Here is a 26,322-nt window from a genome sequence, read left to right as displayed (position 1 = left end):
AAGGCCTGGCACTGGGCCCACTGTGTCGCAATCCCCGCCCAGCCCACGACAGCCACCGGGAAGGCGGCTCCTCCGCGGCTCTGGTTTCAGCTGAATGTTTCCCTTGGCTCTTGCTGTCGCTGCAGGCCTAGAATGGGCATGCTTTTCCAGGAAAAAATCATCATTTTTTGATTCCCTGCTTGTTTTTCTCAGGGTGCACATGACATGCAATCACCAAAAACCGTAAATAAATTAGCAGCAATTTGAAGGATGAGTGTTATGCTTGGTCACAAAATGTCCTGGAGGCGAGCTGGGGGGAGCGATGTTCCAATCAGGGAAGCCAGCATGTGGTAACAAACACAAACATCCTTCCCCCTCCCACCCCCCGCCCGCCCCACTCCCCTTCTCCTCAAGGACCCTACTTTCCATTTCTCAGCCTTGCCGCCTCCCCTGCAATTCACCCCGCTCCCTCCAGGAAGAAAGAGCCAGGAAAGGCTTCAGAGCGGTGTGCAGCTGGGACCCAGCCCAAGCCCAGACCCTGCTTCCAATTTGACAGCCCCCAGACCCTGCAGAGGAGCTCAGGTTGCCTCACCCCAAGCTTTTCCTTCCATATCACCCAGCACTGTGGCCACTATCACTGATTCAGGCTGGAGCCCAAGTCTCCTGGACTGCCCCCCTGCCCGCTCCAGTCCATCCCAAATCCTGTTGTTTCCACCGGGTAAGCCCTCAGCCCCCTCCTCTGGGCACCCCCAGACTCCTGGACCCCCAACACTTGTCCTCCCTATCTCTCCACCCTCTCTTCTGATCATGACTAAGACATTCCTCGAAGAGCTGAGATCCAAAGGTAGGATGCTTCCTCCCGCCCAAGTCCCTACCCAGCCTCCATAACATCACCGGGCATCTTGCCCACTCCCCCAGCACAGCCTTCCCACCAGTCAGGGGCCACGAGCGTAGAGAAGGCTTTAAGAAAAGTGAAAAACAGTGAAACTGTTAGGTGCACAGTCATGTCCAACTCTTTGTGACCCCATGGACTGTAGCCTGCCAGGCTCCCCTGTCCATGGAATTCTCCAGGCAAGGACACTGGGCTGGACAGCCATTCCCTTCTCCAGGGAATTTTTCCTGACCAGGTCTAAGCCAGGTCTCCTGTATTGCAGGCAGATTCTTTACTGTCTGAACCACCAGGATCTCCCAGGCTTTATGAACGTAAATTTCAAAACATTCAGAGAAGGGGGTCGGCGAGACTCAGGGCCAGAGTTGCAAGGTGGGGCACTACCTGGGATGAAGGGGGTCTGCCTCCTGGGTCCCCGGTGACTCCACGGGTGCTGCTTCAGGCCCAGAGTGCCCAGCCCTGCAGGGCAGAGGAGTGGCTGTGTGCCCACTGCATGCCCACCAGCCAGCCAGATGCTGAGAGAAGAATCCCAGGGAGCAGGCAGTGAAGAACCTCTCAGGCCTCCTACCTTCTACGCTGGCCAGACGGGCACCTCCCTGGCAAGGACTCCATGCTCCCCCTACACCTCGCAATACTCAGTGCAGTTCAGCCGCTCAGTCGTGTCCGACTCTTTGCGACCCCATGAATGGCAGCATGCCAGGCCTCCCTGTCCATCATCAACTCCTGGAGTTCACTCAGACTCACGTCCATCGAGTCCATGATGCCATCCAACCATCTCATCCTCTGTCGTCCCGTTCTCCTCCTTCCCCCAATCCCTCCCAGCATCAGAGCCTTTTGCAATGAGTCAGCTCTTCTCATGAGGTGGCCAAAGTACTGGAGTTTCAGCTTTAGCATCATTCCTTCCAAAGAAATCCCAGGGTTGATCTCCTTCACAATGGACTGGTTGGATCTCCCTGCAGTCCAAGGGACTCTCAAGAGTCTTCTCCAACACCACAGTTCAAAAGCATCAATTCTTCGGCGCTCAGCCTTCTTCACAGTCCAACTCTCACATCCATACATGACCACTGAAAAACCATAGCCTTGACTAGAAGGACCTTAGTCAGTAATGTCTCTGCTTTTGAATATGCTATCTAGGTTGGTCATAACTTTTCTGCCAAAAGTAAGCGTCTTTTAATTTCATGGCTGAAGTCACCATCTGCAGTGATTTTGGAGCCCCCCAAAAATAAAGTCTGACACTGTTTTCACTGTTTCCTCACCTATTTCCCATGAAGTGATGGGACCGGATGCCATGATCTTCGTTTTCTGAATGTTGAGCTTTAAGCCAACTTTTTCACTGTCCTCTTTCACTTTCATCAAGAGGCTTTTTAGTTCCTCTTCACTTTCTGCCATAAGGGTGGTGTCATCTGCATATCTGAGGTGATTGATATTTCTCCCGGCAATCTTGATTCTAGCTTGTGTTTCTTCCAGTCCAGCGTTTCTCATGGTGTATTCTGCATATAAGTTAAATAAGCAGGGTGACAGTATACAGCCCTGACGTACTCTTTTTCCTACTTGAAACCAGTCTGTTGTTCAATGTCCAGTTCTAACTGTTGCTTCCTGACCTGCAGACAGATTTCTCAAGAGGCAGGTCAGGTGGTCTGGTATTCCCATCTCTTTCAGAATTTTCCACAGTTTATTGTGATCCACACAGTCAAAGGCTTTGGCATAGCCAATAAAGCAGAAATGGATGTTTTTCTGGAACTCTCTTGCTTTTTCCATGATCCAGTGGATATTGGCAATTTGATCTCTGGTTCCTCTGCCTTTTCTAAAACCAGCTTGAACATCAGGAAGTTCACGGTTCACGTATTGCTGAAGCCTGGCTTGGAGAATTTTGAGCATTACTTTACTAGCATGTGAGATGAGTGCAACTGTGTGGTAGTTTGAGCATTCTTTGGCATTGCCTTTCTTTGGGATTGGAATGAATACTGACCTTTTCCAGTCCTGTGGCCACTGCTGAGTTTTCCAAATTTGCTGGCATATTGAGTGCAGCACTTTCACAGCATCATCTTTCAGGATTTGAAAGAGCTCATTAGGAATTCCATCACCTCCACTAGCTTTGTTCATAGTGTTGCTTTCTAAGGCCCACTTGACTTCACATTCCAAGATGTCTGGCTCTAGATGAGTGATCACACCATCATGATTATCTGGGTTGTAAAGAGGTTTTTTTGTACAGTTCTTTTGTGTATTTTTGCCACCTCTTCTTAATATCTTCTGCTTCTGTTAGGTCCAGACCATTTCTGTTCTTTATTGAGCCCATCTTTGCATGAAATGTTCCCTTGGTATCTCTAATTTTCTTGAAGAGATCTCTAGTCTTTCCCATTCTGTTCTTTTCCTCGATTTCTTTGCACTGATTGCTGAAAAAGGCTTTCTTATCTCTTCTTGCTATTCTTTGGAACTCTGCATTCAGATGCTTATATCTTTCCTTTTCTCCTTTGCTTTTCGCCTCTCTTCTTTTCACAGCTATTTGTAAGGCCTCCGCAGACAGCCATTTTGCTTTTTTGCATTTCTTTTCCATGGGGATGGTCTTGATCCCTGTCTCCTGTACAATGTCACAAGCCTCATTCCACAGTTCATCAGGCAGTCTATCAGATCTAGGCCCTTAAATCTATTTCTCACTTCCACTGTATAATCATAAGGGATCTGATTTAGGTCATACCTGAATGGTCTAGCGGTTTTCCCTACTTTCTTCAATTTAAGTCTGAATTTGGTAATAAGGAGTTCATGATCTGAGCCACAGTTAGCTCCTGGTCTTGTTTTTGTTGAGTGTATAGAGCTTCTCCATCTTTGGCTGCAAAGAATATAATCAATCTGATTTCAGTGTTGACAATTTGGTGATGTCCATGTGTAGAGTCTTCTCTTGTGTTGTTGGAAGAGGGTATTTGCTATGACCAGTGCATTTTCTTGGCAAAACCCTATTAGTCTTTGCCCTGCTTCATTCCGTATTCCAAGGCCAAATTTTCCTGTTACTCCAGGTGTTTCTGGACTCCCTACTTTTGCATTCCAGTCCCCTATAAGGAAAAGGACATCTTTTTGGGTGTTAGTTCTAAAAGGTCTTGTAGGTCTTCATAGAACCCTTCAACTTCAGCTTCTTCAGCGTTACTGGTTGGAGCATAGACTTGGATTACTGTGATGTTGAATGGTTTGTCTTGGAAACGAACAGAGATCATTCTGTCATTTTTGAGATTGTGTCCAAGTACTGCATTTCGGACTGTTTTGTTGACCATGATGGCTACTCCATTTCCTCTAAGGGATTCCTGCCCACAGTAGTAGATATAACGGTCATCTGAGTTAAATTCAACCATTTCAGTCCATTTTAGTTCGCTGATTCCTAGAATGTCAACGTTCACTCTTGCCATCTCTTGTTTGACCACTTCCAATTTGCCTTGATTCATGGACCTGACATTCCAGGTTCCTATGCAATATTGCTCTTACAGCATCGACCTTGCTTCTGTCACCAGTCACATCCACAGCTGGGAATTGTTTTTGCTTTGGCTCCATCCCTTAATTCTTTCTGGAGTTATTTCTCCACTGATCTCCAGTAGCGTGTTGGGCACCTACTGACCAGGGGAGTTCATCTTTCAGTATCCTATCATTTTGCCTTTTCATACTGTTCATGGGGTTCTCAAGGCAAGAATACTGAAGTGGCTTGCCATTCCCTTCTCCAGTGGACCACATTCTGTCAGACCTCTCCACCATGACCTGCCCGTCTTGGGTGGCCCTGCAGGCATGCCTTGGTTTCATTGAGTTAGACAAGGCTGTGGTCCTAGTGTGATTAGATTGATTAGTTTTCTTTGAGTATGGTTTCAGCATGTTTGCCCTCTGATGCCCTCTTGCAACACCTACCATCTTACTTGGGTTTCTCTTACCTTGGGCGTGGCGTATCTCTTCACAGCTGCTCCAGCAAAGCACAGCCGCTGCTCCTTACCTTGGACGAGGGGTATCTCCTCACCTCCCCAGTTCCTGACCTTCATCGTGGGATAGCTCCTCTAGGCCCTCCTGTGCCCATTCAGCCACCGCTCCTTGGATGTCGGGTTGCTCCTCCCGGCCACCGCCCCTGGCCTCGGGCACAGGGTGACTCCTCCCAGCCACCCCTGACCTCCGACACAGGGTCGCTCCTCTCAGCCGCTGCCCCTGATCTCAGGCGTGGGGTGGCTCCTCCCAGCCACCCCTGGCCTCAGATGCGGGGTAGCTCCTCCCAGCCGCCGCCTCTGACCTGGGACGCAGGGTAGCTCCTCTCGGCAGTTCCTGCGCCATCGCAGCCTGGCACTCTCCACCGCTGCCCCTGACCTCGGACGTGGGGTAACTCCTCTTGGCCGCCGCCCTTCGGGCATGGGGTCCTCCCGGCTCTTCTGCCCCTGACTTCGGACGTGGGGTAGCTCCTCTCGGCCGCGCTCAGTGCGCCACAAGGGAAGCCCAAAAACACTGGAGTGGGTAACCTATCCCTTCTCCAGCGAATCTTCCTGACCCAGGAATTGAACCAGGGCCTCCTATATTACAGGCAGATTCTTTACCAACTGAGCTATCAGGGAACCCCAAGAGCAGAGAAGGTGTCACTTACTATATCATTGAGGTGATTTTTGGACCCACCCGAGGATGGAACCCGGGGTTCCCTGGTGGCTCAGATGGTAAGCAACCTGCCTGCAGAGCGGGAGACCCGGGCTCGATCCCTGGGTCGGGAAGGTCCCCTGGGGAAGGGAATGGCCACCTACTTCAGCATTCTTGCCTGGAGAACCCCATGGACAGAGGAGCCTGGCAGACTACAGTCTATGGGGTCACAAAGACTCAGACACAACTGAGCGACTAATACACACACAAGGATCACAAGGATGGGACCTGGTTGCCAGGAGAACCAACTGAGTGATTAGAGAGCTTGAATTTTTGGTCCAATCCCCCAACGTGCAGGGGGAGAGAGCTGAGAGGTTCAATCAGTTGCCAAAGGTCGGTGATTTAATCTGTCATGACTATGTAATGAAGCTCCTATAAAACTCCAAAAGGACTGGGTTCAGAGAGATTCTGGGCTGGTGAACACTTGGAGGCATAGAATGACGCTAACCTCTGGCTTATAGCCACTCAGTCAGAAGGAACTGCATGGGCTTGAGACTGGCACCTAAAGTGGGGAGCAGGGAGTCTGGTAGGACCAAAACCCTAACCTATAGACTTTGGTGGTCTCTCCAGGTAGTGCCCGAATTGAGTTGAACAGAACATCCAGCTGGGGTCTGGAGACCTACTTGATGCTGTGGGAAACCACCCACTTCCACACCCTGGAAACTGGATCTCAAAACACATTTCATCCGAACAGACATTTTCCAAAGACATACAGGTGGCCAACATGTACATGAAAAAGTGCTCAACATCATTAATAATCAGGGAAATACAAACCAGAACCATGAGGAAATATCACCTCCCATCTGTTAGAATGGTTATTATCCAAAAGTCAAGAGATCATGAGTGTTGGTGAGGATGTGTAGAAAAGGGAAACTTTATGCACAGTTGGTAGAGATGTAAATTGGTGCACTCATGATGAAAAACAGTATTGGGAGGGTCCCTTAAATTTTTTAAAAACAGAACTACCCCATGATTCAGCAATCCCAATTCTGGGTATTAATCTAAAGAAAAAAAAAAAACTTGAAAAGATAAGTGCACATCAGTTCAGTTCAGTCACTCAGTCATGTCTGACTCTGCGACCCCATGAATCACAGCATGCCAAGCCTCCCTGTCCATCACCATCTCTCAGAGTTCACTCAGACTCACGTCCATCGAATCAGTGATGCCATCCAGCCATCTCATCCTCAGTCAACCCTTCTCCTCCTGCCCCCAATCCCTTCCAGCATCAGAGTCTTTTCCAATGAGTCAACTCTTCGCGTGAGACGGCCAAAGTATTGGAGTTTCAGCTTGAGCATCATTCCTTCCAAAGAAATCCCAGGGCTGATCTCCTTCACAATGGACTGGTTGGATCTCCTTGCAGTCCAAGGGACTCTCAAGAGTCTTCTCCAACACCACAGTTCAAAAGCATCAATTCTTCGGCGCTCAGCCTTCTTCACAGTCCAACTCTCACATCCATACATGACTACTGGAAAAACCACAGCCTTGACTAGACGGACCTTAGTTGGCAAAGTAATGTCTCTGCTTTTGAATATACTATCTAGGTTGGTCATAACTTTTCTTCCAAGGAGTAAGTGTCGTTTAATTTCATGGCTGCAATCACCATCTGCAGTGATTTTGGAGCCCCCCAAAATAAAGTCTGACACTGTTTCCACTGTTTCCTCATCTATTTCCCATGAAATGATGGGACCAGATGCCATGATCTTCATTTTCTGAATGTTGAGCTTTAAGCCAACTTTTTCACTCTCCTCTTTCACTTTCATCAAGAGGTTTTTTAGTTCCTCTTCACTTTCTGCCATAAATGCACATACATCTACACAAAAGCATGTATAACAATTTTCACAGCAGCATTACTCACAATGGTCAAAAGGTGGAAATAACCCAAATGCCCATCAGTCAGTAAACAGATAAACAAAAGGTGCCAAATCCATACAGTGAAATAATGCTCAGCCATAAAAAGTAAATGCAGTACTAAAACGTGCTAAAACATGGATGACCCTAAAGGCATTATGAATGAAGAAAGTCAGGTGCACAGGTCCACACACTGCAGGAGTCCATTCCAGGGAAATGTCCAGAATAGGCGGATATGCAGAAACAGAAGAGACTGCCCAAGGCTGAGGCGGGTAGAGAAGTGGGGTCGGTTTCTTTTAAGGGTAATGAAAATCAAGTGTGGTGAGAGACGCACAGCTCTGTGAATACACTAAAAACCACTGAACTGTATGCTTTAAATGGGTAATTGTATGATACATGAACTACAGCGCCATAAATCTCTGTGTGTGTATACATACATGTATATAGGAATAAAAATAGTCCTTCCTGTGGATTCAAAACAACCACACAAACACTGGAGGACAAAGCCACGTCTTGACAACAAGTTTGCATTAAAATCCCAGGAGCTGGTTATGCCCGGTAATGAGCTGTCAGCTGGAGGTGTCAGCTGGAGGTGTCAGCTTTGGGCTGGTTCTGCTAAAATGCCGAGGTAAACGAAGGCTAATTTCGTGGAAACAGAATGTCCAAGGAAAGTGAGGCATGGTCTCACCAGCCACCCCTCTCCTCCCAGTTCTCTGGCACCAGTTTCCCAGGTGGCTCCTAGGAATCTTGATACAGGACAGATGCTGACTCAGCAGGGCTGGGGGTTGGGCGGGGGGAGGGGGCACAAGCTCCTGCATTTCTAACAAGTTCCCCGGTGGACACCTGGCTGCTGGGCCACGGGCCACCCCCCACCCCCAGCAGGAAGACAGGAAACCGAAGCCCAGAGGTGCTAAATAGCTTAACCCAGGCCACCCACTCATAAAGGGCAGAAGATCCACATCAAAGGAGAGGCAGCATGAGTGTGGCCGTCTCAGAGGGCGACGTGGGAGGCCCGGCAGCTGGCCGCAAGCCTGGGGAGACCTGCCGTCTGGGATGGCCGTGCCCACCCGCCTGGATGGCCCCTCTGGGGGTGGCAGGCCCATGAGGAGACATCGGACACATCGGTGTGGGCTCCTTAAGGAGAACATCCTAATGGAGCTGTGCCCAGAGCAGAGCAGGCTCTCCCAGGGCACAGAAGCCCCAGACGAGAAGCCTGAGCCCCGGACCACACCTTCGTGCTTCTGGCCTATCTCTAGTCCACCTTCTGTGTGCTCAGTCGCCCAGTCGGGTCCGACTCTTCGCAACCCTATAGACTGCAGTCCATCAGGCTCCTCTGTACCACTGTCTTAGCCCTACCACAAAAGAGGCATCATGTGCTATGATGATAAAAACAAATCTTATAATGACAAATCTTTAAAGTCCAGCTAAGGGTACTCTGCTGGGAGACCTATTTTCCTTTTTTTTTTTTTTAAAGGAGATTAACACGTGTTCTAAGTGTTACAGCCATGTTAATAGGAAACAGAAACTCTTTCCTTGATATGTTTAAGACGGAAATAAAATTCAAAAGATCATCCTTTTTCTCCTTCTGAAATTCAGCAGTACCACTTAAATCATCTTGGAAAGCACTGGGCCTAACGATCTAAACACCCTTTCGACCGTGAGCTTCTGGACCCCTGCCTCCCTTCTCTAAAGCTAAACAGCCCTAGTTTCCTCAAGCCTTGTTCAAATGGTTTCAAGCCCTCTCATCCCCCTGTTGCTCTCCACAGATAAGCGCCGGTTTGTTTCAGCCGCGGCTTGAGCAGCACCAAAGAGAATGGGCTGTAATTGAGCGGGAACATCATCCTTCCATTAAGACAGCCCCGGTCCCGTCTACTTCCCACTGCAGCGCCCGGGCCCCCTGCGCTCCCAAGGATGAGAATCGCCACCTGTTTCCTTTCCTCCGCGTGGTGTAGAAATGCAGCCTCCCTAGCCCATTCTTTATCTCTGGCTGCTTGGGGACAGACTGCATGATATTCATCCAATGAGGCAGTTTGGGATGAGCAAAAAGAACAATGGTCTTACCGTTAAGAGTGGTTCCAAAGCAAACTAGATGGCCTTAGTGCGAGGTCGCCTTCCTCGCAAGGTTTGCAAGCAGAATCTGCCAAGGAGGTAATTCAGCTGCCAAAGTCTGGCCGGCAGTTGATGGGAAGGCCTCCCATTCTACAACCCTGTGCCTCTACAGCGCAATACTCAGAGACAGAGAAGAATGCAAAGACGCTCCACGACGGAAGAATATTTCTAATCCCATGCCTGCTCTCTGCCCTGGATGGTCCAAAGCATCAGACTTTCTGCCACAGATCATTTCATCCTCACAGCTCCTCTGTGAAGTAGCTAAGGTGTCCCCATTTTGCAAATGACCGAACTGAGGCTGAGAGAGGCCAAACCATTTATCTGGGTCACCTAGTCAGTTGGCAGAGCCAGGACACCACGTCTATTGAGCCTGATACCAAAGTCCACGTTCATCTCATTCTCTACAGGTCCCAGGAAGATGTGAGAGGAGCAAAAGCCCATCAGCTGAGGGGATCTGGAATGCTAGGATGAGCAATTTTGATTCAATACGGGAGGTAAGAAAAGACAACTTTTTTGATGAGAAGAGTTATTTCTTTTTAATCTTTGTAAACACTTGAGATCAGTTAATAATATAAAAATAAGAGGAGTAGTGAAACAGGGGAAATAAATGAAAGCTAGAGCGCTGGGGGAGGTGCAGAAGCAGCTCAGGAAGGGAGGCTCCTGGCAGCCTTTGGCTGTGTCCCCTCGGGGACAGAAACCAGCCTCTGATTAGAGAAACAGCGAGCATGAGCGCAGCGGGGAGCGGCCGGACAGATGGGATGAGGGCACGCGCCTCTCAGACCACCTTCACGGAAAGCATGTTCTCAGCTTCGTACAGGAGAAAGCTGGAAGGCTGTGTTACCGGCAGACCTCATTCCACCGCACTGCCCTTTCCTGTGCTTCACTTTATTGCATTTTTTTTTCTTTTTTTACAACAAATCAAAGGTTTGTGACCGCCTTCAGCCAGTGTCGTTTTCCCAACAGTAATTGCTCACTTGCTGTCTTTATGCCACATTTCGGTCATTCTCACAATATTTTAAATTCTTTCATTATCATTACATTTGTTATGATGATCTGTGATCAGTGATGTTTGATATTACTTATTACAAAAAGATTACTATGACTTGCTGAAGGCTCAGATGATAGCTGTTTTTAGCAATAAAGTATTTTTAATTAAGATGTGTACATTTTTTAGACACAATGCTACTGTACACTTAATAGACGATAGTGTAAACATAATTTTTCTATGCACTGGGAAACCAGAGAATCTGTGGGACTCGTTTCATTGCGGTATCTGTTTTACTGCAGTGGTCTGGAACCTCCATAAGGTCTCCAAGGCCCGCTTATACTCACATCTTCACACTATTCCGCCAAGAACTTTAAGTGCTTGCCCCCGGGGAATTCACAACTCCGGGATGTCTTTCATTTGCTCACAGGGTTATCAGAAGTTACTGTGATAATTAACTCATACACAGTCTCATCAAACAGCTCTGATCCCTTTAGCTTCCATCTAACCACACAAACAGGCTTCCCAGGTGGCGCTAGTGGTAACGAACCCACCAGCCAGTGCAGGAGACATAAGAGCCTCGAGTTCCATCCCTGAGTTGGGAAGATTCCCTGGAGGAGGGAACAGCAACCCACTCCAGTATTCTTGCCTGGAGAATCCCATGGACAGAGGAGCCTGGCGGGCTACAGTCCACAGGGTCACGAAGAGTCAGACCCAACTGAAGCAACTTAGCATGCACACAGGCAACCACGCACACACACAAACACACAGACCTTCATGAATGTCACTGGAAAATTACAGAGGAACTAGGGCTAGCCTTCTCGAAGGTCACAGCAGAGCACATGGCTGAAGCGGCGCATGTGCCAAGTGGCAAGAGGCTCTGTGGTACCACTGGCTGCTTGGGAGTCCACATGTCTCAAGCCACAGAGGGGCATTTACGCATGATGCCCACTTCTAAATACCAGAGTAAAGAGCCCAAGGTGTGGATAACACCTGAGCGCTTTTTGGAAATCATGCAAAACTTCAGCAACCATCACAGAGCCCAGCAGCAGGAAAACATTTGGAAACTTTATTTAAAGCTCTATGAAATATAAAGAAAGGTCCAGAGTGAGATTTCTTGAAGCTCATGAATATTTATTATAATACACTCTCGAAAACAACTGAAAAATTAAGTACAATGGAAATAGGAAACAGATTTATGAGTCAGTCATATGCTTTTACATTATGCAAAAGCAGTTAAAGACCTTTAACCAGAATATTGTTAAATGTCAGAAAAAGGCAGAGGAGAGGGCTGCTGATATTTGGACATCCTCTTAAAACTGGCAAACGATATTTTCAGAGTGTTTTGACAATCTGTGGGCACCTCCTGTTACTTTCACTAACCTGGTGCATTCAAGGCAAAGTCGGAGTCCTGGGGTTATCCCAGCCCCCTTGTTCAACAAGGACTTGGCCAAACAGGAATAGGAAGTGTGCTAAACCTTGACCAGAAGGCTCTCACACACAGTTCAGCCAACCCTAGCCCTGAAGCAAGGAGGAGGCTTCACCAACATGCCCAAAACGCCAAGACAGCTAACTAAGCACACTTGTGTCTCAGGATTAGTAATGAGAGAAGCATTCATGATAGGTATGTGCTGAATAACGTTCTCCGGTCAAGGATGTCACTTTGGGCTTTATGACACCCGTGGAACAGGTCATCCGCTGACTACAGACCTTAGATGTACACACGGTGAAAGGCAAAAATTCATCCCCAGGGGAGCTGGAGAGTTGAAGGAGGCCCCTTTGCAAAGTGTAGTTGAAGCTCCCTAACCCCAAACTTTGAGCAGACACCACATCCTTGAAGGAGGGGTAACTCACTAAGGGTTGGTTTGGTCTTTTAAATTTCTTATTAGGAAAGCAATATATGGTAACTGCAGGAAATCTGTAAAAACGCATTAAAATATAATAAAGGAGTAAATTTCTAAATAGGATTGACCTTATATTGGGGCTCCCCTGAGGTCAGAGATGAGGAGCTTTGCTTCCAGCTTGCTGGTGGCCTGGGCTCCAGGCAGACTGATGGGCTAGAACCCTCTCCCACCTCACACTGCTCACTGTCAGCGGCCCCAGACCCTGCCCATGCAGCCAAGAACAGCCATCCATGCAAGCTCAGAGCACTCACCCGAGAAGCTAAAATCGGTCACAAACAGGTGCTTCATGATACAGAGAAAGAATAAATGTGCTACTGATTACATAAATTTCACCACCAGAAACAAAACCCCACCAGATCATCACCTTGCAAAAACCCCGTACCCTGCACCAGCTGACCATCAGAGGCCACGTTTCCTCATCCAGTCTGGCAGGGATAAGAATGGTCCTTGGGCTTCCCTGGTGGTTGAGTGATAAAGAATCTACCTGCTAATGCAGGAGATGTGGGTTTGATCCCTGGTCCAGGAAGATCCCACATGCTGAGAAGCAACTAAGCCTGTGCACCACAACTATTGAGCCTGTGAGCCTCCTCTAGAGCTCAGGAGTCACAGCTACAGAAGTCTGCACACCCCAGAATCCGTGCTCAGCCACAAGACAAGCCACCGCAGCAAGACAGTAGCCCCTGCTCGCTGCAACTAGAGAAAGCCCACAAAGACCCAGCAACAAAGACCCAGCACAGTCAAAAATAAGAAGAAAGAAGATTTTAAAAAAAAAACAAAAACGGTCCTGCACTTCACAGGGCTGCAGTGACACTCGGGCTGTGCACGCAATGCTGTTATTAATAATGAGAACAGCGAGTGTGACACTCAGAAGCAGCTCTGAATACTGTCACTCTGGGCCAGAAGGTGTCTGGTGTCTTTAATACAAAAATCAATACGTGTATCAATAAACAGAAACCCATAACACCCTCACGGATCTCTAAAAGGCGAAAATAAATCACTTCCGCCTTGACCTTCTACGTCCAGCCAAAGAGTAGAACCATCACTTCTGAGGTATTTGATTCCATCCATTGTAAACAAATCAGAATTCTCGTGTATTAAATTCACTAATAACTACTAACCTGTCTTTGTGTCCCGGGGATTAACCAAGACCAAGATTTTGTGTTGAGGTTCATCACGGTGCATGGTGCAAAAGCAAACAGACGAAGCTTCAAGTTTAACCTGAAAAAAATAACAAAATCACCACTTGGTTCTGTCATCACAGTAAGGGCACAAGAGAGTGCTGAACAGTTAAGCTGGCACGCCGCTCTTTCAAAGAACACTGTGGCACAGAGCTCCTCTGACAGGACGGAGGCAGCAGACATGGAACCTCAGGCACTCGGAGCCACACGCAAGCACAGCCTGACAAGGCCCTTCCTCCGCCTCCCCCAGAAGACCCACTCAGCCCCTCCCTCACCGGGCTGTCTGCTCAGGCCTCGCGGCCTCTCCTTCCATCCCCTCTGGCCCCAGCAGCCTTCCCACCCAAATCCCCCCGGGGCTCCACCTTCGAAAGCTGTCGGCCACGTGAGGCCACACCTGCCAGGCTGACCTCAAGGATCCTCCTGTGGCCACTCTGTGCAAACAGCCTGGACAAGCCTGGGAACTGTCGTGAAAGTCACTCAGTCGTGTCCAACTCTTTGCAACCCCATGGACTAGACAGTCCATTGGATTCTCCAGACCAGAATACTGGAGAGGGTAGCCTTTCCCTCCTCCAGGGGATCTTCCCAACCCAGGGATCGAATCCAGGTGTCCCATGTTGCAGGCGGATTCTTTACCCACTGAGCCACCAGGGAAGACAAGCCTGTGCCCACCTGCAGTGCCAGGCTGCCTGCTGCCCTGGCTCAGGCCCCTGCAAGCAGCCTTGAGAAGCCCACACCCTCTCTGGGAACCCAGGCTCTCCTCTGGCTCTGAGGCACCCAGGGGGTGACGATCCTCAGCGCCTCATGACCCTGAGGGACTCCAAGCAGGGTCTCTGACACTGGGCTGCCTTCTCTCAAGTGCCCACATGCCCAGGCCTGTCTTGGCCATCAAACCCACAGGCCTCAGCTCCCTAAGCAAAAGGACAACGCATTCCATGGCAAAGTCTGTTTTGAAAACCGAGGAGAGTGGAAGAGAATGAGAAAAGGATGTGTGGGCTGAGTGAGGCAAGCAGGCTGCCTGTAAAAGTTTATAGCAGACCTCCACGGTTTCAGAGGACTGCTTCTTAAATCCTGAGACCTGTCATCATTTTGGAGCCTGCTTGTGTTCAAGTCACCGGAACAAAGACTGCCTGAGCTAGCCCCTCAGACTCACCCAGCATCAGCCGTTCCAAGGCCATTAGAAACAATATGTACAAAGCATCGTATCGACATGGAAAGATGCTTATTATGGACAATATTGTATTCCCAGTGTGCTCTGCATGTTAAAAAGGCATGCCCAGAAATAAAATCCAACAGAAACACTCCAAAGTGTCCACAGCAGTTAACATGGGTGATTTTATTTGCTTTGTTCTTGACTGTAGTTCCCAAATAGTATACACTGAGCATACACTGTTCTATAACCAGCAGAAATCAATAAGCATTATTGTATTTTAAATATGATAAGGCAATTTCAAGACTGAAAACAGAGTTAATTATGAAAAGAAAAGGTTCTGGGCAGGACCAGTGTGATGCAGTATGGTACATCCTTATCTTGTCTTTTCTTGTTTTGCTTGAAAAAATTTCTCTGGGATCAAAAAGAAAAGTTAAATTTGCTAAAAGCAATGAGAAGATCCATAATCATCACAAATCAGACTATTTCAAAACCTGCTAAAGCGGTAGGAAATAGCTACCGTTTCTTAATTAATTCCTAAAATGGTAGGAAACCAAATGATTATTTTCAGGACTCTTCTTTTTGTTTAGAAGGAGGAGAAGCAACTTGGTGGAAAGACATTTCAGCACTTCTATCACATTAAAACAACTTAATTCTAGTAACGATCTTATTTTATTATGATTTTTGCTAATAATAACACTAAAAGTATTCACTTTGTGAGCATAGTACATGTTAGAGTTTGTTTTGCTGTGTAAGTAATGTTGTAACCCATACATAAGCATGAAATAAAAGCAGATGAATGAAAGTGCATCCTAAGGTACCTAAGGGCTAACTCCTGCATTTCACCACACTTCTCAGATTACCTAGCATGCCCCATACTCTGTCCAGCAGTCCTCAGCCCACCAGCCCCCTGCTCCCCAAGAGTAAGCCCCCCCAAGAGTGAGCCCCTAGCCGTGACTGAGCGCCTACTCGCCTTCCGGCACAGCTGTCGCTAGGCGGCGCTGAAAGCGTGTGCGTGCAGCCACCTCCTTCGCAGATCCAGAATAAGGAATCACCCTTGGGAGCTAGATTCTTCCAGGAGTTGATTACAAACAAGCATCTCCAAAATCTCAAGGAAGCCATGCTATACAAACTGTACAAGCCATTGTTTTAATTAACTCTTGAACAACTCCAGTATAGCAAAATAAAACCCTGTCCTCCTCAACTAACTTTGCCTGCCAGACAGCAACAACTCCTGGTATGAGTGATCTTTTATTTGTATAAAACAAGAAAAATTTGCCTCTTTCAACAAACCAGCCTCAAATCTGAAAAGCAGGTAACCAATTTAGGTACAGTCCAAGATTCACATATTCTTTTTACTTACTTAGTGGGGGAAAGGTCTTAAAAATAGCACAATTGTTAAATTTCACCCACAAGCCCACCATCCTAAGTTTTCATTTCTAATTTCTTCCAGTCCATATTCAAAGCATAATTTTATCCGTGCTAAAAAGCATACTTGGTACAACTTCATTCCAAATCACAAACTTTTAGGACTTAATCAAACCTTAGAGACTAGAGGTCAGTCAATCCCCTCATTTACAAATGGGAAAACTGAGGCCAGCCAGACAATACACACAGCATCTCATTTAATCCTCAGAACAATAGTATGAGGTAAGCACAGTTATTGTCCCAAATTCTGAGATGAGAACAGCAAGACCAGAGAGGTAAAGTCACTTGCTCAAGGTCACACAGCTCTTAAGTGGTAGACATGGGATTCAGAGCAGATCGTCCTGTTGACTTGTAGATCTGGACTTACCCTCATGACTCTAAAATCTCAATCCAGGATTCCTTTTGCTTCTCAGAGTGGAATCATTCTCGTATTCACTCCAAAAGGATTTTTTTTTTTTAATCTGCAATACTCTTTCACTAACATCCTCCTTTCTAATAAGTTAGATTATACAGAACTCTCCACCAATGAGAAGATCACACGTACCTGTTCCCCAGTGGGAAGAGAGAAAACCTCTGGTGAGGGCCTCGCTCCTTCCCCAAGCATGGCATAGTAAGCCAGAGTCGCTTCCTGATGCCCAGCAGGATCGTCTTCCAAAATATCCACGGGGTAAATGCCCACTGGGGGATAAAGAAGGCAAAAAAATGACATGAGCTCCACTCTTTCATTGAGATAAAGGTCACTTACTTCTTGAATATGAAAAAGAAAAAAAGCAGCCAATTGAAACTTGCTCTAAAAATTACATTCATCTATTTTTTTTAAGTGTAAAAGAAAAAAGCAGTATAGCAGCAAGAATCAAAAGAAAATAGAAGATAGCCCTGATGCTGGGGTTGGCACCCACCCCCAGAAGACATGAGGTTCAATGTGAACCCTCTTGGACCACTGCAGAAACTTTCTTTATATCCTCAAATTATAAAATGGTTTCCCGAGTATTTTCCAGTAGGGTCAGCCGCCGTGGCCACATGTACCCTGAGACTGGACCCCAGCGGGTGAGAACCTTGATAACTTGGACAAAATCCAGCCTGAGTAATTATTTTGCCAGCTTACATTTGCTTTGAAGTTGGTTTGCCAGTTCTCCTTAAACTGAGCTGCTCAACTGTAAGAGTTTAAATGTACAAGTTAGTATGAACTAGGAAACTACATATGCAAACCTATATGGCCGTACAAAGACTATTGGAGATTAATTTGTAAGTTATCTCCTGTCTCTACTCAGCATCTCTTTCTTATCACCACACTTTTACAGGAAAACTATATCCTGGAATAATCATACACACTGAGTATACACAGTTCAGCTCAGAACTAGCGGTTGGTTTTCCCCTGAGATGCTAGCTCACCTCTGACGGGCACATCCCTCCTGCGGTCCCCCTCCTCTGACGCGCCTCTGGGCCTCCCGTGGTGGGAAGGGTGTCAGAGTAGCTGTCTTCTCCTCTTCTTTCTCCTCCCCTCTCCCCCTCCTCTGCCTCCTCAAGAGAGATAAGCCTGCACATAAACACCCACTGAAATACCAGCTTCCCACTCTCTCTCAGAATCTCCATTCCTTCTGCCAGCCACTTTTCAGGGAACAGAGACTGCTCTCAGCAGCAAAAAGTTTCGTGGTTCCAGTTCACCAAGTTTGCCTCTGATGACTTATACTGCCAGTGACTGGGGGGAGTGCGCATAGAAAACAGAGGCTGTCAAGAGCAGGGCTGGACCAGGACTCAGCCTTGCCCCGACCCTTCTTGGTAAAAATGCCACTGGCACACACAGAGTGATGGAAAGATAAGTGAAAACACCCTAGCACTATCCATTTTAAGTATCTGAGTGTGAAACACATACCCCAAAAATTACAACTATAAATATACTGATGCAAATGTTTCAAATAAAGAGGTGAAGAATTAGCAGTCCATTCAGTGATGACGAACAAGGCAGTAATGAAGCTGGGGGTCTCCTTCTAAACAAGGTTGCGCCTCTAGGCAGCAGAGATATCCTGCTATGGAAGGCACCCACTGGGGGGTGTGTGTGCATTTGTGTGTGTATGAGCGTGTGTTCTCTCTACACACACACACACACACACACACACACACAGTCAAGGAGGCCCAGGTTCCTTCTCACTACGGTGGGCCAGGAAGCCCCTAGCAACGGATCAGACATGGTGGCCAGGCAGACCCAATACACACCCCCACTCCCACTCCTCACTGGGCACTCTGAACGTTTCAGCTCAAAGCTGACAGATCCAAGCCGCGTTGGATGGCTCCTTACTGGGGGACCCCTTCAAACCTGTCGCCAAAGCCTCGGCCTGCAGCACCTCTCTCCAATTGTCCTGATGCCGTCAGTTCAAGGCATCAGCATCTCATAATGATAACCTCTGGCCTCACCTCTCCCCTCTGCCCATCCTTCCTCCGTCTGCCCCCAATAAAAACACTGCAGCCAGTCCCTGGCGCCAGGTGACAGCAGCTGAGTCCTCCCTGCCTCCGATTTCACTGAGTCCAGCCTGACTCCCATTTATGGCTGAGAAAACTGAAGCCTGCAGAGGCGACCAGCTGGCTAGCCAGCAGCAACACCAGGGCAGGGAGGCCTGTCTGATCTCAGAGTGTGTAAAACAGTCTGATGACTTGGTGACACCATCCAGACAGCCTCCTCTGCCAGCCTCAAAAGGCCTTGGCGGGCCCCCTCCCTGCCTTGGCAGGCCCCCTCCCCGCCTTGCCATCCTGAAGGCCGATCTCAAGCTCCAGCACTCCTGGGGTGCTCCTGGAGCCCCAGAAGCAAGGGCTCTGAGAGCCCCTGAGTCTGTGTGTGAGTCCAGCTGGGCCTAGGACGGGACCTGAGGCGCCCTGGCCACCCAGCCCCACCCTGCCCTGCAGGGCCTTGCACATCCGATCTTTCACAGCTTTTCACAGTCAACAGGGGACCCGAAGACCCTCACAGACCCTCAGAGCGCTGGTTCTCTCTTCTCCCAGCCCTGCCTAACCCCCCAATATGGGCCTCTCCCTACCGAAGCCTTTTTCAGCCCACGCACTTCAGAAATGTGGGTGGTTGTTTAGCTGAGCTCTCTGTTCAGACTGCTATTCATCCAGTTGATCCCGCGGCTTCCCACAGGTATGACAGACGATTCCACGCACATCCTGGTACATGAAGCAAAAAGCACAGGCAAGTGGGCTGCTTCAGCCCTGGGCACCCGACTCAGGCCACAAGGTTCTCCCACGAACACGCTTTCAATCCGCTGCCTTTCTCCAGACGCCCCCAGGAGCACCGTCCGAAGGAGCAAGTGGAAATCCCACTTGGCCTGTCCTCTCTGGGGCCAGCCCACGTCTTGGGAGAGGTGTGTGTCCGACGGGTCTTCGGTCTACTCCAGTGAGGTTGAGGGCCGCCAGAAGAGCCTTACAGATGCCCCCGGACCCCCCCAACCCCCGTCCACACACACGGGCAGGCACACACACACACACGCACACAAGCTGAGACCCCTGGCAACAGGGGACCGCGAGCACAGTGTAATCGCCCAGCTTTTCTGGAGAGGCTCAGGAAGGGGTACCTCACCCGAGACCCCCGGGCCCAGAGGCTCTGCTGGCTTGCCCCTGAGGCTGTCACAGCTTGCCCGGCATTGGCTCTGGCCGCATGTGGTCAGGAGAAATGCAGTGAGCATCTTTTGCTCCTTGAGCAGCATGAAATCATCCCCCAGCCGGGTGTGCTGCCGGAGTTGGGAGAGCCTCTCAAAGAACTCGGTGGGCACCCTGGTCCCTCAGGGCGCTACTGCTTTGCAGCCCAGGGACAGGCCCCTGGCGGGGGGGGTTCTTCTCCACAGAAACCCAGCAAAGTCAATCAGTCAGAAGGCATGAGCATGGGGCTGCATGGGCCTGCCTCTAGGAAAACACCAACCCTCTGAAAAAGGAATATCCAAACATCTCAATACCCACAGCAACGTGGCCCCCACACTAGGTTCCTCTTTCAGACCTCTAAGCTGGGCCAGACCCTTGCACCTCGAGAAGGAAGAAGCACCCCGAGCCAGCCAGGGACAGCGGGGAGCTGTGATCCTCCAGCCTTTGAGGCTTTAATTCCTTCTCTTCTCTCTGGGGAGACTGCCCCAACTGAAAAGTTCAGGCAGATTTCCTCTTACATGGAAAATGCTTGGGTGAGCTTTCTGGGAAACTGGGTGGGAGCAAAAACCGGAGCTGCTTAAGGCAGGAGGGGGAGAGGGCCTCCAATGCCAGGTGGGCAGGGAGACCCCTCCCCAACCCAGGAGCTACACACACAAGCACACAAAGGCACACACAAGCACTCACAGGCACACACAAGCACACACACATAGGCCCACACACAGGGACAAACACAGGCACACACACACACAGACACACAGGCACACGCAAACACGGGCTGGTGACCCCCCTCACACAGGGAGGAAGGAAGGCCCCGCCCAGCCTCCCCTCCCAGGGCACTCCCAGCAGGCAGGGGGCTGCAAGGAGTAAACAAGTCTGAGCACTTTCCGCAGGCGCTCAGGCAGCCCGGCTGGCTGCCCAGCTGCTGAGGGAAGGCAGACCCAGGCAGGGGCTTCAAGATACAAAAGGCTAAGAGGCTTTAATGGTTTGAACCCAACAGGAAATATTTTTCCAAAGCCAAAAGAATGTAATCTTTTCAGTGCAATGCAAAATGCTTTCATGAAAAAAGGCACACAGTTGAAATGATAATTCAGTGCAGACCGTAAAGAAATTGAAATCCCCAAACCAACCCCGCGTGTAAGAATTCACTCTAAGCACATGTTGGCTCTGGTCACCCCAAAAACAAAAGCAGAGGTCTGTCTTAAAGCATTCTTCCAGGGAAAATGCCGAAGTCATTCAGAATCTTCATAGCAAAGCTTGAGCTTCCAGGGCTGGTAAGGGGCCTCCACACTCTTCCGAGCCACTGCCCATCACCCACTGCTGATCCGTCAGCCACGGCCACCAGTCCTAGCATTCAGAGCTTTTCTAGCATTTCTTGGTCCTCTCAATGTAAACACCAACGCCAACTAATGAAGACTTTGAAAAGGATCAATGCTCTGCACCTACCTACCGATTCAGTAGCAGAATATTCTCTTCAAACACCACCTCACACCAAAGATTAGGAAAATTCTTCCATTTTAGGAAAGTGCAGTTTTTCTCATATGGGTCTACAATTAAGAGAAACATTAATAAGAAGATTCTAAATTCTGCTAACCCCACTCTTGAAGAATTCTGACTTTATTGAGAGCCCCCGTCAGTAACTGTGTGGCGTATGTCACTGGAAAAAACTGGCTGGGACTTGTCATTCTTGAACTACAGAAAGAACAATTCTTGCTTATGATTATATGTGAAAACAATTTTAAGGATGCAAAATTAGAGTCTGATACTTTTGTTTTTAACAATTGGCTAAGAGCAGATATCACTTGCACAGAATTTTTTTTCTTTCTTTCCTTTTTCACATAAGCAGGCTGGTTGTTTTTGTCCAAAGTAGTTTGCTTCTAAAAGGAAATTATTAGAAGAAGGAAACCTTATTACAGGAGAAATCTGCTGAGGGGCGTTAAGTGCCTGCCTCTGAGCTGGGCAGAGAACTCAGCTCCTCCATGCCAACCAGAGAGAGGGTATCTGACAAGAAGTGTCTGCACCCAGGTGTTCGGCAGGGTAGTGCCTAAAGGGGAAGCTTTCCAAATGCCACCTGCCTGGCTCAGAATTCAGCAGCAGGAATTTGGCAGGGTCCCTGATTCCCAGTGAGGCATGCACCTCAAAAATCCACTTCCAAGCTGTCTGCTTTAAGAAAGTTCAGTATTCACAAATGCAAACTTCATCCTGACCCTCCACAGCACGCCTCAAAACTGAGAACTACTTTTAACTTGAAGTATGATTACATTTAATTTTTAAAGAGGGCCATTGCTCACAGCGAGAAATATCCACAGTTATGTGAGGTAGTGTCTAGGGTTTATTTAATATCAAAGAATCCAAGGTTCCTGACTTCCCTTGTATCCTGCCAGCATTTTCACACATATATTCTCTGGAACACTAGCTTCACAAGATATGCTGTGGAAGGAGGTTTCTGAGACCAGCAAGTTGGGAAAAGGGGACCTGTTGTGATGCTCAGAGCTCACTACTGGGGGTTCTATGAACCTATCAGCAATCAGGACGTTTAGACACCTTGCAGCAATGGGATTTTCTTAATCCAGGGTTTATCTCCCAAACTTACTTAACTAGGGACCCCTGGTCCAGAACACTGACCAACAGATGACAAATGACACCTTAGAGAAGAATGAGGTGACATGATGTCAGGGCCAGACAACCCATCACTCTTAGAGGGCAAACATGCCAATGTCTGCAGCCGAAGGACCACAGGCAAGGGGAGCTTGGTGTCAGCAGAGCAATCCTCCACTTGGAGGAGGAGAGAACAGAAGGTGAAGCAAATACACACTTGGATATTTTTGTTGGTTTTTGAAGAGCAGCTGATTGCCAGAATATTCTTAGCAAAGAATTGAAAAAAAAAAAAAAGTTGGAAGACAGAATGTAGAATGTGTTAGAATTTCTGAGCAGATGAGCAAAGTTGTCAGGGAACAGAGGCAGCACTGAGAAAGGTCTGCAGGTGGTAGGTAGCAGGGTAGGTTTCATCGCCGGGAATTGACAGGGAGCCTGTTGCTCTGTTATCACAGATTTAGTATTGGCCAACTTGCAACTTGTCACTGCCTTGGCTGAGAATACATGGCTTGTCCCACCCAAATCTAAGATGGTAAAATATGCAGATGACTTTGTGTGCCGCCCACACGAAGATTTATGTAATCCTAATTGCTTTTAATATGAAGGTCTCATAATCTGAGCATTGGTGCATCTTATTCTTAGGCGAATGATACAAAGATAAAACTGTTTTTCCCTCTGAATCATTCAAAAGGAGATGCGGTGGGTCTGAAACAGACTGTTCCCTTTGCATTCAAAGAGGTGTCACATTGGGGGACAAATGTGGAGCCCTATGGGGGCAGATAGGAGAAAATAGCATCTCAAATGTCTCACAAATGGTAAGAGAAGAGGGGGCCTCACCTGATATAGCTACAGGAAGCTCAGGTCCACCTTGACCCTGAACTTGAGCCCTTCCACCCCTCGTGGTCAGCATTACGGTGCCCTATTTGTCTAACCTTTATCAGGAAGGAAGAGGGCTCTGGCACATACTCAGGAAAACATGGAAAGCCTGATTCTTTGTGTCCTGAATTTAATTGACCAGGAACTTGTAAAAACACCAAACTCCAGTGTCAGTAACACCACCACAACACGTGGCAGTCCTGAGCTGGTGGGGAAATGCGGTGGGGGAGGGGACAGCTGTCCAGCATGGAAGCAGAACCCTAAACCACACAGCACACAACCAGAGGAAAAAAACAGCTCATCACCAGCATGCTTTTCCCCAGTAGTCACAGAATAACATTTCTCAGAACCCACTGAAACACTGTGACTGTTAGAGGACTTTATAAACTTTCATCCAGAAGTCACACAGCCCTCGACATCGATCTATTACACTGCTAACAATAATATTTCTAAAGAAGACAAAAACTGGGTCTCTATCTGTCATGCTCAGCCCTGTGCAAAGCAACAAGGAGAACTGAAAGTAGAGTAATCCTCAGTCTCCATGACTCAGTTCTAGATTAAGCTGGAGCCTCTGTCTTTAAATACTCAGCCTTATCACCCAGACTGCTACACACGGAGAATGAATGGAGAAGAGTGGGATGGCCTTAAACCTAGAAAGTGCGCCGCTTAGTGAAGGCGCAGTTACGTCCCAGTATTTGGGAATCTGTCGAGAAGGCTACATTTTTTAAATCGGAGTATAATTGCTTTACAATCTTGTGTTCGTTTCTGCTGTCCAGCAAAGTTAATCAGCTATATGTGCGCCCTGTCTTTTGGATTTCCTTCCCATTTATGTCACTACAGAGTATTGAGTGGCGTTCCCTCTTGCTATACAGTCAGGTCTCATCAGTTATCTGTTTATACAGAGTAGTGTAGACATGTCAGTCCCAACATATCCACGTTTGTTCCCTGCATCTGTCTCTACTCCTGGAGAAAGCTACATTTTTATAAAGGCATTGGTCTTTTCTGTGCAAAACTGAAAAGTAGATCAAGAGGTACCTGCTGAACAGAAATATCTGCATCCAGGTGAGGACTAGCTCAATTTTCCACAGGAGAATCTGCATCCAGGTGAGGACTAGCTCAATTTTAAACAGAAAGTATATAAAAGAAAGTTAACATTCTACCTTCTGTGGATAAACAACTTTCTCAAGTACTGGTTGGGAAAGAAAGTATTAAAAAAAAAAAAAAGTGGTATGTTCTTACACTAAAACGTACCCTTTTATACCTTATACTTGAACAGTTTTTTCCAGTTAACAAAAGGGCTATAGCACTTCCTCATTTGTTTGAAATTTACATCAGCTCCTTGAAGCTAAGAAAAAGGAAAAAATTAAACCCGTTTTTCAGATATGGAAACACACTCAGAAATGGAAAGTTAGTAATGGAGCTGAGACTTAAACCCAGATCTTGAGATTTCCAGCAGGGCCTTTACCAATTTGCGGACTTCCTAATTTATATCATGTTGAGGACCACACAGTGTGCAACAGCACAGATGACAGCGAGTGCTCAGTATAGCACTGTTTAAAATACTTGCCTTTTAAAAGCTGAATAATATTCTGCTCTACACACACACACACACACACACACACACACACACACACACACACCGTTTTGCTTATCCATTCATGTGTTGATGTTCACTTGGGTTGCTCCCACCTTTTGGCTATTGTGAATAAAGCTGCCATGAATATGGAATAGAAATATCTCTTTCAGTCCCTGCTTTCACGTCTTTTGAGTACATACTCAGAAGTGGAATTATTGGATCATACGCTGGTTCTATGTTTAATTTTTTGAAGAACTGCCGCACTCCACAGTGGCTGTACCATTTTGCATTCCCACTAGCAATGCACAAGGGTTCCAATCTCTCCACATTCTCACCCAACATTTGTTATTTTCTGCTTTTTCAGATAACAGCCATCCAAATGGGTGTGAAGTCACATCTCACTGCGGTTTTCATTTGTATTAGTCATGAGGAGCATCTTTTCATGTGCTAACTGGCCATTTGTTGGTGCTGTTGTTTTAAATATTTCTTTCTCTCTTTGGCTGTGTTGAATCTTAGTTGTGGCATGCGGGATCTTTCATTGCAGTGAAGAGACTCTAAAGTGCACAGACTCGGCAGTTGTAATGCACAGGCTTTGTTGCCCTGTGGCATGTGGGATCTCGATTCCCCAACCAGGGATTGAACCAATGTCTTCTGCATCGCTAGGTTGATCCTTAACCACGGGACCACCAGAGAATTCCCTTACCAGCCATTTCTGTCTTTGGAGAAATGTCCATTCAACTCTTTTGTCCATATATTAATGATTTTAACAACTATTTTTAAAGCTTGTAAGAATTAGAAAGAGTGACATGAATTCACAAAGAGATAAGTGGCAAGGCCAATGTGATCTAAACGGGCTAACCTACCCAGGATTACTCCAGCACCTGCATTACAGGGCAATGATGCCACCTTTGCCCACTGTCCAGCCAGGCCACACCCCCAAGAAAGGTGGCAGAAGCTAGGAGCTGGCTTCAGTGAAAAGACAACAGGCTGTTTGCCATTTATACATTAAGGCTTGGCGGGAAAAAAACCACTACCCATTTTTAAAAATACAATAATAGTAGTAATAACTCTCATAGTGGTAGTAGTAGAATAGCAGTGATGCCCTGAGGCCTCTATGATATCTGCTGCCAGAATCCCTGCCCAAGGGTGACCTCAGCTTAGACCAAGCTCTTCCTGATACCTATGGTCCTAGGAAGAGGTCTAATCAGACTCAGATCACATTCATTACCAACCCTACAGCAAAGATTTGAAAAAACTTTCTGCTATAAAGCTACTTTATAAACGTATAATATAAAACTGGGCCATCACTTAGGAAATTTCATATTGCCAGACACCACGCTAAGTGCTAGTCAACACAATGGTGAAAAATCAGAAGTGGCCTCTGCTCTTATAGACCTTACAGCCTGGTCAGGAAACATAAAAACAGGTAAACACCCCCATGGCATGGAGGGAGACAAGTGACGAAGGAGGTGGGAGACGGGACAGAACGACCAGGGACGGTCTTTCTAAGGAGGTAGCCATTCAGCAGAAGGATGGA

The 26,322-nt window shown here is 47.6% G+C and overlaps 1 protein-coding gene across 6 annotated transcripts in view; it reads right to left on the bottom strand.

The window, feature by feature from the left end:
* The window catches only part of LOC101111912 (protein FAM169B), a 91,964-nt gene that overhangs the window by 56,045 nt on the left and 9,597 nt on the right, over positions 1-26,322 (bottom strand). For all 6 annotated transcript variants that reach the window (XR_009597311.1, XR_009597310.1, XR_009597312.1 and 3 more), the window contains exons 2-3: positions 16,656-16,789; positions 13,477-13,576 (exon numbers count right to left, since the gene is read on the bottom strand). Coding sequence is in view for 2 of the 6 variants with exons in the window: in XM_060401985.1 (XP_060257968.1) it covers positions 13,477-13,576; positions 16,656-16,789 (234 nt within the window). In the remaining 4 variants the exon portion in view is untranslated. The remainder of the gene's footprint in view (positions 1-13,476; positions 13,577-16,655; positions 16,790-26,322) is intronic.

This window comes from Ovis aries, chromosome 18 (assembly GCF_016772045.2).
Source record: "Ovis aries strain OAR_USU_Benz2616 breed Rambouillet chromosome 18, ARS-UI_Ramb_v3.0, whole genome shotgun sequence".
In the NCBI taxonomy this organism is placed as follows: domain Eukaryota; kingdom Metazoa; phylum Chordata; class Mammalia; order Artiodactyla; family Bovidae; genus Ovis; species Ovis aries.
This window is presented reverse-complemented; position numbering and strand designations above follow the sequence as displayed.